This window comes from Haliotis asinina, chromosome 12 (assembly GCF_037392515.1).
Source record: "Haliotis asinina isolate JCU_RB_2024 chromosome 12, JCU_Hal_asi_v2, whole genome shotgun sequence".
Lineage (NCBI taxonomy): Eukaryota > Metazoa > Mollusca > Gastropoda > Lepetellida > Haliotidae > Haliotis > Haliotis asinina.
In genome coordinates, this window is record NC_090291.1 from 20744084 (window position 1) to 20761083 (window position 17000).

The window sequence follows — 17000 nt, forward strand, 5'->3', positions numbered from 1 at the left end:
ACTAAGAGTGTTCTTCAAGACCTTCCAGGTTAAGAATGTTGTTCAAGACCTTCCAGTTTAAGGGTGTTGTTCAAGACCTTCAAGATTAAGAGTGTTGTTCAAGACCTTCCAGGTTAAGAGTGTTGTTGAAGACCTTCCAGGGTAAGTGTGTTCTTCAAGGCCTTCCAGGTCAGAAGTGCTCTACAAAGCCTTCCTTGCCTTGCCACATCCTGAAGTCCCCCTGTTTATTTATAAATATAGTGGGATAGTGGGAAATGTGACCATCTCCCAAAGTTCAAAGACCCCTGGTCATTTTACTGACAATTAGTTTACAAAATGATGTTATGAAAGAATTGATGGATGTACCGTCATGTGACTGGCAACAAATGATTGCACTGTTACCCAATAACCTGTATGTAAAGCTCAGAAGCTATCAATCATACATTACATACTTTACAGAGGACAGTGGGGGAGCCTAATGGTTACAGCCTTCGTTCAACATGCTGAAGACCCACATAGGTACAATGTGTGAAGTACATTTCTGATGTCCCTTGCTGTGATATTGCATATTGCTGACTAACACTCACATATCAAACAATGCCTGTTCATGAATATAACTGTGTGAAATAAATAGCATGAAGAGGTCTTAGGAATGGTAAATGGACTCTTACAGAAACACACTCACACTATGTTTCTTTACAATGTACACACACATCCAGATGACTAAGAGAAAAATAAATAATGTCCTAACCTGAAAGAAATATTCTGTTCTAAAATGTAACCATGAACAGCTCATCAGCTCACACACAGACCCATGATACATTCATGCTATTTATACGATTGTACCTCCTCTTTATAACTTCAAGTCTTGGAATTGGACGAATCATCCATGCACACTGAGATATCTGTGAAGAGGAAAGCATGGCAGTTTTCCTCCAACAAAACATTCCTAACTAGGATAGACACTGCCTGTGTAAAGGGGTTAATGACTTTATCTTGCAGAGGGTTAATTATTTTATGTTGCATGCACATGAACAATACAAAGTCAGGATTCCAAAAACACTTGTTAAATGTTGGCTCAAAAATTGCCCTCAATTGGAAATCTTGTAATGGCTTGTATGTTTTCCTTGACCAATGATGATTTGATGCCATTAACAAGATGGGAGGGTCACTGGCTGCTCCCCAAATCAGAACTGTAGGCGTCAGCTCATTGAACACGACAAACTACGAACCTAATTACAGAAAAACCTCAAACAAGTTGCAATAAAGCAACAGATGAGAAAGTGATTTGATGATCGAAGTTGGCTAAAAGTAGGCACTGCAACAACGCTGATACAAATCTTTATTAGCAAGCTAGTGTAATGTCCCTATCGCCCTTAGCTCTTCAATATTGTTTTACGATTAGCTCACTGAATTGATTGAGGTACAGCGATTCCGTAGTTAAATTAGCCAAGATTCCAGTACAAACAATGGTGTCAGGATGTGTCATATTTCAACCAATGTCCTTCAAATAACGACAAGCGATATCAAAAGATGATATGGAGGCAGCTGCTTCAGCTAAAAACCTCCCTCTTTAGGATATCCTCATTCTGCCTCTAAATAACATTTCTTAACACTTCTCACTTTTTGTTCATTCCCATTCAATACAATCTTTGACATGCCATTGCTTTTCTTTGTATGTATTGAAGTACCTAATGCAGGACATTAACTGAGCTGTACAATAAAACCTGACAGCTGGAAAACAGGTAAACAAAAAACATCTGCCTGAAAGCCTGAAATATGATTCTTATAATCAGCCTTACTTTTAAACCAGCTATCTGGTTATTCTATCAAACTAAATAACAAATATCTCTTTGCTTAATCATGAAATTAGCAGTCAAGCCATATGACATTATTCACAGATCCTGCGATTTCTCTTAAGCTTCAAGAGTTACAAGTCCAACAACTATGATAATATGGTGATATATGGACTCTTTTGCAACCAAAATCTCTTCATCAACAAAGAGTGCATGCATTTGATCTATATGTTTGTTCATGTCACATCAAAACTTCAGTGATTCATCCTATTTCCCTGTAATAAGTGTAATTTAATTCATTGATCTCCAGACTTCACTCCCATACCTCTACTGAAATGCTGAATTATCAATAACCTGATATATCTCTGATTATTCTACATGGTGAACCCCAAAGCTTACATAACAAACATCACAGTATACATACCCAGCTTCTGAGCCATAGCATCTATAGTCTTGATGGCAGCAGGTATTTGGGCCGAAGACGGTGCCATCACTTCAATCTCGCCAACTTGGAAACCATGGTCAGAGAGGTCAAGGTCAATCGTGCAGCCGTCTATTCTGTAAGTTTTATGGGTGGTTGATATTGTGGCAAATTCTGACATTTCTGCTGACTTGATGAAGTCCTTTACCTTAGTGCATTTGTTGGCAATCTGAAATTTAGATTTAAGCCATTCAACAATTTCCTTCTCGTTTGTTAGTTCCTTGTACTGAGTGACTCTGTCCCTAATGGACATGCCTCCTGATGCAACTTTCAGCTCCCACTTATTGTCCCTCTTCCGCAGCCAACTATCAGACAGGGTCAGACAATAATCACAGTTGTCAAAATATATGTCAGAAAAAGATCTTTCTGTTAGTAACTTCCCACCTAGCTTCTTTATTCTGCTTTCAGTTTCTGCTGTTATGTTAAACTTTCGTTCCACTTCAGTTGGCTGTGAGATTAGTTCCTTCTCTGAGGGACTCCACAATGTTTGTTTTTGTGCAGTGATCTTGGAAACACCTTCTACTACAGTTGCTGAACTTGTCATCGATGTCATGCCCATTGAGATGCTTTGTTCAGTAAAGGATTTCATCTTTGTCTTCAGCTCTTGTGCATGCCCCATGCTTGACTGATCATGTGATGAGGCATTGGTTTCGGTTTGACGGTTATCCACAACCTTTGTCATGGATGGTGAGTTTGCCATATCAGCCTCTGCAGGGACTTGCTCAAGTGAGAGATTGTCAGTTCTGATTTGCTGAACCCTGGAGGACACTTCAGAATAAACAGCTTCAGAAATATGTTTTCTTTCAGAGGGACCTGTCACTGTTTGTGACACTTCCGAGTACTTCACTTCAGTTGACTGCCCATTTTCTGAGGGATCAGACGTTTCAGAGTGGTTGTTATTTGCAGCTATTGTTCTTTCCTCTCCAGATGTATCTGAAGGTTTGGTTTTGTGGGATTCTTGATGTGCTGACGCTTTACTACCTTGAGTCATCTCTGAGAATTTGGTATCAGTTTTTTCTGTTGATCTTGTTTCAGACATTTCAGAACATTTATCATCAGTTGCAAGACCAGGAATAATAGGAAAGATCTCCTCATTAACCTCTTGACTTTCAAACTTCATTCTATCATGTTCCCCTAGCATCTTCATCATATCGTCCATAGACAGACTGTCGATAATGGCATATTCTTCCTTTTCTTTTCTCAAACGTTCCTGTTCCCACAAGTTTGTCTCCTGCATTGCAATGATCTGGGAGATTCTGTATCCCTCAGCAGGAGTCAGAGGGGCTTCACCCAAGCTGCTGGCATCTCTTCCAGTCACCTGCCTTCCATCACGTTGCTGCATGCTATTGTTTTCAGCATTTTCTGTTATTCTATCTGGAGCTCCTTCAGAAGATTTTTTCTGTTTGATTTCTTCCACTGCATAGCTCCTGATAGCAAGACCTGGGGTGTAGGTGATTCTCTCATACAACGTAGCATCATCCTTCTTCTTCTCTTCACACTCTGCACTGGACAAATGAACCAATTCTGCCCCCTCTGAAGCAGCTGAATCACGATTCTTGGATGCTGGTTTTGATGAAGTATCCTGGTCCAGCAGATAAGCAAAATAGGACTTCTTTGGTTCTGGTGCAATAGACTCCTGCTTGTTTTGGACCTCTGTTGTCTCCACTCTGTCCACGTAGTTAACATCCTCATTTTCAATGAAGACATACTCATCAGAAGGATCACTACCATCATCTGACAGTCCTACGGCACCATCAGTCTTACCACCACCAGTGGTGAACTCCGTGGTGGAGACAAAGGACCTCCTACCAGGGGAAGATGTTGGAGATACAGAACCTGAGCTACCAATCTCAAAGTTCATTGTAGATACCTTCTGACCTGTTTTGACCTCATCAGTGATCTCTGTTGTCTTGGTGATTTGCCAAGAAGTGGATGAGACCCTTGTTTTAGTTGAGGTTGTCTTTTCTGATGTGTTTTCTGTCAAAATTATAGTTGTTTTGTTCTTGTTGATCTTTACCTTCTCTGGACTAGCCAAATATGTTTCTGTTCGGTCCACAAATGAGCTTTTGTCAGCCATTTTCCCAGGTTGTTTATTGATATTTTGTCTGTGAACAAAAAACAAGCATCTGGTTACTTCACAAATATCATTTATGCTGTATTGATTGATGACAGACTGATTGTAGTTTAACGCCACTATCAGCAATATTCCAGCTATATGTTTGCAGTCAATAAATACTCAAGTCTGGATCAGACAATCCTACGATCAACAGCATGAGCATCGCACTATGCAAAAGGAATATGATGATATGGCTCAACCAAGTCTGACCACTAGATCCCATCAGCCACTTCCTACAATAAGCATGGGTTACTGAAAACCAAATCTAACCTGGATCTTCACAGAATATTAATGAAAGTAGCTATCTTGAATGACATTAAATGAATATTGTACACAGATAACATTACTTAAGTTAAGTAATAATAAAGACAAAAATAATATGAAAATCAAGAGGTTACACAAGGTGGTTCATTGTTTTGGGTCATTTCATAAATAGAGTTGAAATTGTGGGAACAGTGCTGCATAGGCCAGGGAAACAGTGTTCAATTTGTTAGGGGAGTATTGTGCCAACTGTTAGGGGACTAGTGTCACAAGCATAAGGAAAATAGTCTTGCAACAGAAACACTGTATGACAATGGTCAGATTTCTCTATGTTAAAGGTATATGTACCTTTGACTGCTGCTGCCTGCATGAGTGTTAAATGAGAGACATGATGATTACTCATTCACAAAGATAGCAAAAAATGAATATCTGCTTCAGGACAAACCTTTAAATGTATGCAACAAACCCTTATCACCTTCATGAGATATCAATACTAAAAGCAGAGTGAGCCATACAACTGAGCCTGTTTCTATCCTGGTTTAATGTCAGATTTCAGATATAATATGTAATTGTTTATTTATAATAGTACAGCATTTAGATACAACAAAAAGCTACATTAAGAAAAAGTTGTCTGAATATGTGTCAAATAAAGTATCATGTCTATCTATGAAACTATATAAACAAAGCAAACAGCATCCTGACAGTGATTCTCAACTTTCAGAACAAAACATAACACATTGTTGAACATATCTGATGTGGGAATTTCCCAAGTTCAGTTGACGTAATTTGTGACAATTCTCGAATTAAAAATTGAAAAATATAACATTGCACTAAATCTCTCATTTCGATATGGAGGGTTGTTCAAAGTCAAAGTCAAAGTCAAAGATGTTTACTGCACAAACGCCTCCGGGGCCATGTTAAAAAACCACCAATTCAAATGTTATTGGTTGATCAAAAATCCCCTTTGCTTTTCTCAAAGGTGAAAATATCTTAGATCATCACAGATCATGGTTCATAGATTGTAGATGGAGATACCAGACCATGGTCTATAGTTTGTGTATGGTGACCACAAATCATGGTTCATAGATTGTAGATGGAGATATCAGACCATGGTCTACAGTTCACGTATGGAGATCACAGATCATGGTTCATAGATCATGGCTGGAGATCCCAGACCATGGTCTATAGTTTGTGAATGGAGATCACAGATCATGGTTTATAGATCATGGATGGACATATCACATATGGTGATTGCATGAGCAGGAAGCCACACGGTCTGGATAAAGAGACATACAGTGAGTCTTGGAACTCCAGATGTCCACTGCAGCCAGCTTGCACAAGAAGCACTGCTTACACAGCATACATCTCACACAACATAATCAACTTCTTGCAGTGCAGAAGCCAACAGAGACATTATAGATCTTGGAGGTGGAAACATCCTGTTTTTTAACTCCCACAACCTGATCCCAGTGTAAGATGTGTGGGGGTTCCATGGTAGAAAGACAGTAGGACATGATGGAACAGAAGAACAACACTAGATAACCCATGGAATAGACTGGAGGGGGGAAAAGAAGGAAGAATCATCATACAACTAGAGAAGATTGTGGTGTTAGTTTCAAACTCTATGGCACTCATGAAACTGGGTTAAAAACTGTTGACTACCACAGGTACGAAGAGAGGTGATACGTGTAATTACACTCAGAAACGCCAGAAAGGTGTGCAGGGATTATTCCAGTTTATGAAGCGTAATAGGGCACATCTTAGATGGGAACAAAAGACACTGTATACCTTTCCCTGAAAGGGTTGGGTTGATAATAACATTAATGAATGCCGACTCTGAGGGGACATTAACAATAGTTGCATGACTGACTTTAAAACAGTTGTTTATAAAATCTTATACATACATGTATGAGTCATAAAATTAGTGAGCGTAGAAACGAAAAATTGGAATATAAATGGGCCAGCTAACAACTGTGGTGTAAATAGGATCCTGCCATTTATGTACGTAGTGTCTATTAATTTAAAGATGGAAATGCTGAAAGGAGCAGGATCATAAAGGCAACTAAATAAAAGAAATTTCCTACTGGGTAAAAGGGTTCATGAGAGGCCACACCATGTTGAAAACTAAATCCCTATGTTGCTTTTAATTCATGGGCAGGCCACACTGCCTCAGTCACAGCAGGATATTAAAATATCTGCTGATCCATATATATGCTAATTGATCTTTTTCTTTACAAATGTCACCTAGTAAATTCTTTCACGCTGGTGTGAGAAAACGAAATTATAAAGCGCCTTAGTGTCCATCTAGCCCACTGATGAATCCTTCGTCTTGAAAAAGTCTTCATTAACTTGTCTTGCAAACGCATGAAACAACTATTGAGGCATTAAACCTCTATTCAAGATCCAGCCAGCGGGCTCCCTTGCATTGTAAATTCAATATCAACCTAAATCTCTCACAAACAAAAGCTTGGACCGAGAGGTGACATTCCACTGACGTTGGTGATCAACTAGGCGCGATGAGGTGAGATTCCTTAATTGTCAAAGTTAAGAAAGAAAAGCTGTGTACCCATCAGCCTCTGTTCGTGTCTTTGTTACCCACCTGAAAGGATACCGTCGCGGGGTACAATTAGGAAACAATCCCCTCTTTGTTTGTGATGGAATGCACTCAGGCCCAGATTTTAATTGGCAAAATTTAACAATTATGTATATGTTCCGATGTTATCTGGCATACTTTCAGCAAGTAAAAATGATAAGGTAGTCATCAAAAGGCCACACTGAAAAGAGACGCAAATGCAATTATGAGTGGTGGGTGAAAAGCTCAATTTGAGAATTACCTGAAAGGCTTCTAGCGCTTAATAGCAACTGACTCTGCCTCAATGTAGCCTGCATAATTCCTTTGATTGGCTGAGATACCCCTATACCCAGATTACTGGGCTTGATATGGCATAACTGATTTATCCACATGTGGATGTCCCCATAGAACAGGGTAATATTGTTTGCCAGTGCAAGATCCGTCACACTTCATACTATAATGCTTTCACTACTCAGTCAGAACAACAATCAACTTTAATGAGGAATGCAATACATTATTCCTTAAAAATAACATAGAGAAATGTGGAATGGTGCTGGTGTATTTTTAGAAGTGTGTGAAGATATGTTGGGCAACAGGTTTTAGGTGGGATTCCTCCTGTTGAGGCACTAGATAGTTGGCCAGACTGTAAAAATGATAATTAACTGAAGTGGGGGCTGGCATGTGATCACTGTCATAGTTAACAGCTTCTAGGGTGTTAGTGATGAGTGAGTGAGTGAGAGAGTAAATGAGAAGTGATGGAATAGGGGGGTGGGTGAAAAGTGATGGGACAGGAGAGTGAGTGAGTGAGAAATGATGGGACAGGAGGGTGAGTGAATGAGTGAAAAGTGATGGGATAAGAGAGTGGATGAATGAGTGAGAAGTGATGGGATAGGAGAGTGGGTGAATGAGTGAGAAGTGATGGGATCTGAGGGTGGGTGAATGAGTGAGAAGTGATGGGATAGGAGAGTGAGTGAATAAGTGAGAAGTGATGGAATAGGAGGGTGAGTGAATGTGTGAGAAGTGATGGGATAGGAGGGTGAGTGAATGAGTAGGAAGTGATGGGATAGGAGGGTGAGTGAATGAGTAGGAAGTGATGGGATAGGAGGGTGAGTGAATGAGTAGGAAGTGATGGGACAGGAGAATGTGTGAGAGAGTGATAAGTGATGGGATAAGAATGTGAATGAGAAGTGATGGGATCTGAGGGTGGGTGAATGAGTGAGAAGTGATGGGATCTGAGGGTGGGTGAATTAGTGAGAAGTGATGGGATAGGAGAGTGGGTGAATGAGTGAGAAGTGATGGGATCTGAGGGTGGGTGAATGAGTGAGAAGTGATGGGATAGGAGAGTGAGTGAATAAGTGAGAAGTGATGGAATAGGAGGGTGAGTGAATGAGTAGGAAGTGATGGGATAGGAGGGTGAGTGAATGAGTAGGAAGTGATGGGATAGGAGGGTGAGTGAATGAGTAGGAAGTGATGGGATAGGAGGGTGGGTGAATGAGTGAGAAGTGATGGGATAGGAGGGTGAGTGAATGAGTAGGAAGTGATGGGATACGAGGGTGAGTGAATGAGTAGGAAGTGATGGGATAGGAGGGTGAGTGAATGAGTAGGAAGTGATGGGATAGGAGGGTGAGTGAATGAGTAGGAAGTGATGGGATAGGAGGGTGAGTGAATGAGTAGGAAGTGATGGGATAGGAGGGTGAGTGAATGAGTAGGAAGTGATGGGACAGGAGAATGTGTGAGAGTGATAAGTGATGGGACAAGAATGTGAGTGAGAAGTGATGGGATAGTAGAGTGGGTGTGTGAGTGAGAATGCATAGATTTGAAAACTGAGTCAGCTTGTCTCATCCCTACATTCTTTCAGGGCAGTCATTGGCTGAGGAAGTGATGATGGATATCGGTATACTTGATTTTGTATCTGCTGAGATTTGTTGCTGGGCAACTTGTGTATACTGGACTGTTTATGGGATCCTATATTTTATAGCTATCAAGTATTTAAGATGGAGCAAGACAGAAGACAGTGTTGGAGCCTCTGCCAAAACAAAGGGGTGGAAAACTACCCAGTGAAGCAGTATTTATCGTGAAAGAGGTCTCTGAGAGATAATTGGGCAAAGGACATGTTGTGTTTTGATGTATGAATGTCATTGCCAGTGGGTGTGAAACATGGCCGTGAATAAACTGATTGCTTGTGAGAGAGACAGCCAAGTGAGGGAACGGAATGTCAAATCCTATAATAACACGTTACATATCGTTCACATGTCCCTTCATATCAGGCAATAACCAGACTTGGGGAAAAAGAATTGGTAAAAAACATAAGAGAAAAATTGTGGATTTTGCAAATTTGCTGTTGTTAGTCGAGTTACAACACCAGAAAATGACTAATTCAGAGTTAGAGCTAATTGGAAGTAATTTACAACAGGTAACAGCTTAATGACCTGTAACTGGGTTATTACAATAGAACAAACATGGAAATACTTTCTTATCGGTAGCTTTCATCATGTACACTTTACCATTCCTCAGAAAAGAATAATATGCAAAACGTAATCAAGTCAAATTTGCTTTCATTAAGCCGACATAAATAACTTTGCACTAATTATTGTAAGTCCTTCAAAGGTAAACATTTCAATATGAATGAATACTGGGTACTGCTGTGGTCATAGTAAGTGTTATATTCTGAAGGACAGGCTGTTGGGACCCCTTCCTTTCACATCCCTCTTGTGGAACATATTTATCTCATATATCAATGGCCAATCTAATACCGCCTCTTTTTCAGTTTTAAAGGAGAGTGTTTTGATCAAAATTACATATCTTGAGAGAATGTAAGTTTACTGTTAGTCTGAAGTTTCGAAGTAAGTTCGAAACCTGGTAACAGCAATCCACAACAGAATGATCTGGACAGGATAATAATCTGATATCATTTAAAAAAAACAACAAATAATGACAAGTCTGGAGTTCGATATGCAAGTTTGGACAATTTCTGTTTGGAATGTACACTTATCTGACAATAATTCTCATATGTGATTTATGGTCAGTATATATTCACAACACTGTCTGCAATACTGAACAAATGCGAAAAGTGAAGTGCGAAAAAAAGTCAGCCAAGCTTAAGACGAGTAAACAGGTGGGCTAACACACTCCATTTAGTTGGGCTAACACAACTAAATGGAACCACTAAATGACATTTTTTGTTTTACTAGAAACATCACTTCAAAATCAGATGTTGGTGCATGTGATGAAAGGATGCAGACGTATGGCTACCATTCAAAATGTTAATGCATATGCTGTAGAATATTCACACTTCTCAAATAATAGTAAAGAATCATTTTCTCTCTCAATACAAATCTGGGAATGAACAGATAAAATACAAAATCTCCTTGTGCATGTATGAACATTAAGAACTGCCCTTTTCCAATTCTAAAACCACCATTGAATGCTAGCATTACACTGGGTGACAACATGATGCCTCACAGAGGACTAGGGTGTGCAATACTGAAAGAAAAAGATCAAATGGAGACACTTTTTCACTTGTTAATTCGCAGGTGTGAATCGGTAAACAATGTTATGAATAACTCATCAGAGGCTGGTATAAAGGGACAGTAGCGGGAATGATATATCGTGACTTCCCAGTAAACATGACAAAGACTTCCTCTGTACCATTGAGCCTCCATAGGATCAAATTTTGCACCCTGATGATTTCAAATACACCTCATTTTCACCTGAGCTCATGGAATAAAAGGGCTGAGCGGGGTATGGCAAGGGTTACCTGTACCATCAATTCCATTACATGCTGAAACTCACATTGAGTAAAAGTTGAGGCTAATATTTAACATGGCTGATGTATGTAAACTGATGCTAGCCCTCATCATTTCCTGCTGAGGACAACAATCCGTATCCTCTATTATCACACGGGCCTGATGAATACCACTTAACAAAAGGCCACCACTCTCCAGGGTCATAAGGTGCAACTGTAGGTACATCTTGATGAGTTGGCTTCTTGATGGTAATATCAAGGCAATAGACACCCAGCTGAGGAAGGATGAAAATACAAAATCACATTAATCTACAACTGTTAACAGTTACCTTTATATTTCCAAACATAATTATTTCAGCAAAACATCTATGTATCGTATATTTTTGTGAAATGCTTGTTTTATGGTTACACAAAACTATTTCTATGCTACTTCAGGTTATGTAGTCAAAGTTTAAGAAACCAGTGATGAAACTTTTTATAAAGTAATGGGTTGTATTCTTAGTATTAGAATATGTTTCACCTGTTACAGGTGTGCTGAAAATATATCAAACAAGTGACTCTTTTAGGTTTCATATACAAACATTTAGGTTAAAAGTACGGCTTATGCAATGTGACAATACTATATTCCAGACAACCAATTCAGACAGCAGCAATTTAGATATTTAGACAGAGGAAGTGGAACATACTTTGTGGATGTTAGGGACCTCAATTCAAATGTCAACGCTTCATTAAGCAAATCACTTTGTAATTCAGCTGATAAAATGATACTTAATTCAGTGAGGAAACAGCTAAATGACAGCTGTTAAACTATTATGAAATTAACAGTTTTTATATATATTTTTATCCATGTGAAATATAGCAATGTATATACTTTTTGACAAGACAAATTCATGATGGACACTCGTAGCTGCTCAGAGTAATTGCCTTCAGCTAAATAACTTCCATTCTTTTTGTAAATTAAATCGACCAAATTAAGTGAAATGAGCAGTGCATTGGAAGTCGATACAATCTAAAATCTAAAACCAAAATGAATGTCTGTGTGACTGTTAAATATAGGAAGTCTGGCTTCAATTTGAAATTAATGTCTTAAACATAAGTAGCCTAGATTTTATAACTATCCTATCAGTTTAATGAACCTTTGTTATTTTACAATAAACTCTTGTTTCCCAATCATCATGTCAATCCATCTGATATTTATTAATCAAGAAGCAAATTTTATGTATCTATGTCCACAGGAACATTTCAGTATTGTCATTTAAACAGTCAAAAATAATTTTGTTAAATAAACACATTTTATTGACTGGATAAAAACTACTTTGCGAAAGCTAAATGTCTGCCTAGGTCATCTTGTTACAATAATAACCTACCACACAGAATGGTGATTCACATCGTGATAGGACCTAGATTGACCTGTGTTGCCTTAAGACACACCTGGATCACGTTTCTTTGAATTAGTCATGAATATGTCCCAATAGCTAATTTGAAATTGAATATAATATAAAAATCAGCGATACAAAGGTTCATATAATAACAATGAATAACAATAATGTTTTGTACCATGTTGGTTGACTGATGGGAGTCAGATGAAAAGAATATATACCATCTTGTGTTCTGTGCTGCTGATCAGAGCCTGGGTGAAAGAAACGGTTTTCAGGGGTCGAATACTACTGTACACAATGAACACTGTTAGCACTTGTTCTGACATTTTGTGAACAGCACTGTCAAAATTATACCCTGCTGTCTCTGTTAGCCTCCGCCAGTTGGGTCGACAGATAATGCATGTTTTAGTCAAGCAGGATATAAGACTTTCATAAAATATATGTACACATGATAAAAACCATATTTCGACACTTCTATTATTAGGGCTGTGAATTGGCAAATTAATTGTATTACAACATACTGCCATTCAGGTATTGCAATACACATTAGATAGATAGATAGATAGATAGATAGATAGATAGATAGATAGATAGATAGATAGATAGATAGATAGATAGATAGATAGATAGATTATTTATTTGTATATAAGGCCATTCAACCTAGAGAACAAAATAGTACATAGTATAGATGTGTTACCCGATATGTATATGATATGAAGGCAAATTCTACTAGCAATATTTCGGAGAATATACTTGTTATAGATACATCACATGGCTGTTAGTTGTGTTACATATCTGAGGACATTCGGTGGAGTAAAAGTGACTGGGTGTATATAACATGGGCATCACCTTCGACAGCTTCACAGTGACAGCTTCACAGTGCTTACATGATACAACACCAAGACAGACATTTTTCTGATCAACTCACTACAAAAAATATCACCCAAAAAACAAAAAACAACAACATAGGTTTATATGGGATGGTACATTATATAGTTGAGTTATCATATGTGTCCATACCATAAGTCAAGGAGACCATTCTGTTAACAATGTGTCACGGAATTAACATATTTCAAATGTTTCACAGAGTTGTTAATATATTAAATATCCGAGGAGCATACAAAGACTTCAGGCGAAGACATATTTCCCACTTGATGACTTTAGATATATACATCAGCAACATTTTCACTGACAGTATCCAAACCTTTTCTGGTTTAACTGAGTACACCCTGAGTATTTTACAACTGAGTATTTTACACCCTGGTCTAAACATTGCAAACATACCATTGTATGAAATGATATATAGTATGGTTGAATTTCCAAATGGGTATACAACATGGGGAGAAAAAATGATTGTGCTAACACTGCTATTTCACAAGGTTGTTTATTATATTGGTATCTGAAGATGTACAGAGATTTTGAATCGAAATACAATGCCCACTTGATGTCTTTGGAATTAGGTGTTGGGTGAACGCTGTCATAGAATTTACAGTTGTATAGAACATGTACTTCATCTTCAACAGCTCTACAATGCTTACATAATACAACATTATCATTAACACTAGCCAGACCTTTTCTTATTAAATGAATACCAAGTATACAACATCCTGAATTAAACATTGTAAAAGTTTGTTTACTTTCTCTACTAATATTAGACAAAAGATATTTTTCACAGTTCAACAAAGATTTATGAGAGTAATAGAAACACAGTGATTTGTGATCATGAAGGGATGAGTGCCACTCTTAGTAGAGACAATCATTAAGTCTTTCAAGAAATTTACAAATAAATATTTTTGGATCACCGTCAGATTGTGTGTTCCATACAATTCCAAACTCGTATCTGAACAATAAATGCTTCACATAACTTACCCATGTTGGTCGTTTTCTAGATTCAATTGACAGTAAAAATTGATAACATTGATAAGGGTATCTATCTGGATGCATGTATAATAATCTTAGCCAGTATTTAATACATTTTACGAAGTAAACATTTGACAGAGGGCGTTGACCGCTTTCCCCATAAGCAACAGCATTTGGAAATCTATAACCAATTTGTAGCATGAATTTGCAGAACTTATGATATACAATTTCAATATTCTCTCTCTTTTGAAAACCCCAAATCTCAGAGCCATATGCAAGTATTGGTACAATTTTCTTATTGAAAATAAATAATGCATCAGAAAAACACATATCATACCATCGTATTAATGACTTAACAGACCAGAGTGCTTTACTAGCATGTTCAGAAAGATTTTTACATGCTCTAGTCTAGATTAATTTGGGCGTTACCATAAGTCCAAGGTACTTACAAGCTTTTACAGTTTCCACTGGTGAACCATTATATAGCCATTTTTCATTTTTAAATAGTGGACCATCCATCTTGAAGACAATAATTTTACTTTTATCAATATTTATATCCATGACCCATTTGTAAGAATACATGAGCAATGCGTCAACATGACGTTGGAGTTTAACAACAGAGTCAGCAACAAAAATAAGATCATCTGCAAACAACCATGGAATGATGTTTAGCATTTTTTCAGATATAAAAATGCCATCCTGAAAATTAGTTTCTTGTGACACTTTGAGTTCATTTATGAACAAAGAAAACAGCACAGGGCTGAGGATACAACCTTGACGCACTCCACAGGAGCTGTCAAAATATTCCGTTAATTTTCTACCAAAGTCATATGATACAGTATAGTTAATATTTCTGTACATATTTCGTATCAAGATAAAAAATTTTACCATGAAATCCAGTTTGTAAAAGAACATATAATAATTTGTACCTGTTAAACACATCAAAAGCCTTACAAAAGTCTATAAAAGCAACATAGTTTACCCCCTTTGCGAGTTATGTATTTCTGTACAAGGGTCTCTAGAATAAAGATACTATCAACGGTGGAGTGATCCTTTTTGAAGCCTTCTTGGTATTCACCAACTAGTTCACAAAATTCACATTACGATATACTAGGAATTTACGTGTTTGACAGTAGGTGGCGCTAAACTGTACATGTCAAGTCCCTAAACTATGTTATGGTTTTCATAACAGCAAACTCAAAATTAGGTTGTATTGTCTGGGATTCTATTTTCTTTTCTATAACATTTATAATGTTACACTGAGCTGTACTGTCATCGAATAACGAAATGAAACAACTGTGGTGAATGAACGTCTGCATACATTTCTATTGCAACCTTAAAAATAATAACAGAAACTTCATATATGTTCTTTTCCAAATATACTGGTTCTTAGTAAAAATATTACAATACATATCATTTGAAAAATGTACTGCAGTATAGCGATAATATCTATCATGCTTCTAAACATATAAACTGGTCAACAAGGGTGGTCAGACAACGTCAACAACCTGTCTCCCTACACAAGACTGCCTGAGTGGGGAAATGACAATTCTGACGTGACATTATGAACCATTTTCTCAAATAACACATCACATATACAACACTGATTTTTGAAACGTTACTGCAAGTAGCCTCTGGACCGATTTCTTTCTGGGGAGCTAATTTAATTTTGCTCTACTTTTAGCAATATTCCAACAATATCATGGGATTCTTACAATATACTCGTGTTGGGAATAAAACCCAGGTCTTCCGCGTGACAAGCAAAATGTTTAGACCACTCGGCCACCCCAGCTGCCATTTTCTTTCCGGGAGTAATTTCTAACTGAAGGGAAGTACAAATCTTCCTGTCCAACATTAGTTATGTGTCTGTGTTTGGCTGTAAAGTCTTTCACTCCAGTAGTTTGTGTAGTTTGTGTGGACAAATCTGAGTGTGTGAGATTTGTGTTTTTCGCCAAATATCAGACTATACCTAATTTCTTTGGTTGAAAAATCATCTCCATTATTTGTTGCATTTGTCTGACATTCTGATATCACAAAATCTACATATTTCTGGCACACCCAGACATGTTATGATCGCATAATATTACGATGCATATTTGATAACTAAACCTTTTTTGCATCAACAAAATACGTGGAAACTTATCGTGAGTTAGTGAGTAGGTGCAATGCTGGAAGAGATGCAGACCTGTGTTGGTTACCAATTAGAGAACCTAGAATGTAATTCAGTCTAACTTGGATTTGAACCCACAGCCACAGATCTCCGGTGTTCCCAAGGGACACAACTCTGTATACAAAACTGTGGCATGTGAGACAACTAATACTGACACACCACAGTATGTGAATAAGTGTGAGTGAGTGCAAATGAGTGTGTATGTGTAGGTGTGTCTTACCATCAAAATTAGACAATGGATGTAAAAACAAGATGAAATTCCAATTAGTGTCATCCAAAATCCCAATACAATCAGTAACACCTCACTGCTATTCTAGTTATTAACAATCGATAAGAGTAATATTTATAAGATTTCAGTTCCTAGGAACAATAAATGGCTCATAAAATGTGTAAGAATGTCTCAAAGCTATTACCTGTCACATTTCTGTCAAAATGTGTTAAACCACACATAAAAGAGCTAGGTAAGTTAGCAAATTATACTTCCAAATGTAAGTAATTTAAACCTCCTACCTATGAAGACTGAGAAGTAGTTAATATTTCCCTTCATGGTGAAGTTTCTTAATCATGCTCTTTGAAAAAATAGATTGTCAAATCTTTCTCAACTTTCACCATTGATTTCTAATTCTGATGTACCAACATGT

At 37.6% G+C, this 17000-nt stretch overlaps 1 protein-coding gene across 1 annotated transcript in view; it reads right to left on the bottom strand.

Annotated features, from left to right (window-relative positions):
• The window catches only part of LOC137259034 (uncharacterized), a 108787-nt gene that overhangs the window by 39098 nt on the left and 52689 nt on the right, over positions 1-17000 (bottom strand). Inside the window, exon 5 of the mRNA XM_067796739.1 lies at positions 2200-4361. Within this exon, the coding sequence (XP_067652840.1) occupies positions 2200-4333 (2134 nt within the window). The 5' untranslated portion in view covers positions 4334-4361. The remainder of the gene's footprint in view (positions 1-2199; positions 4362-17000) is intronic.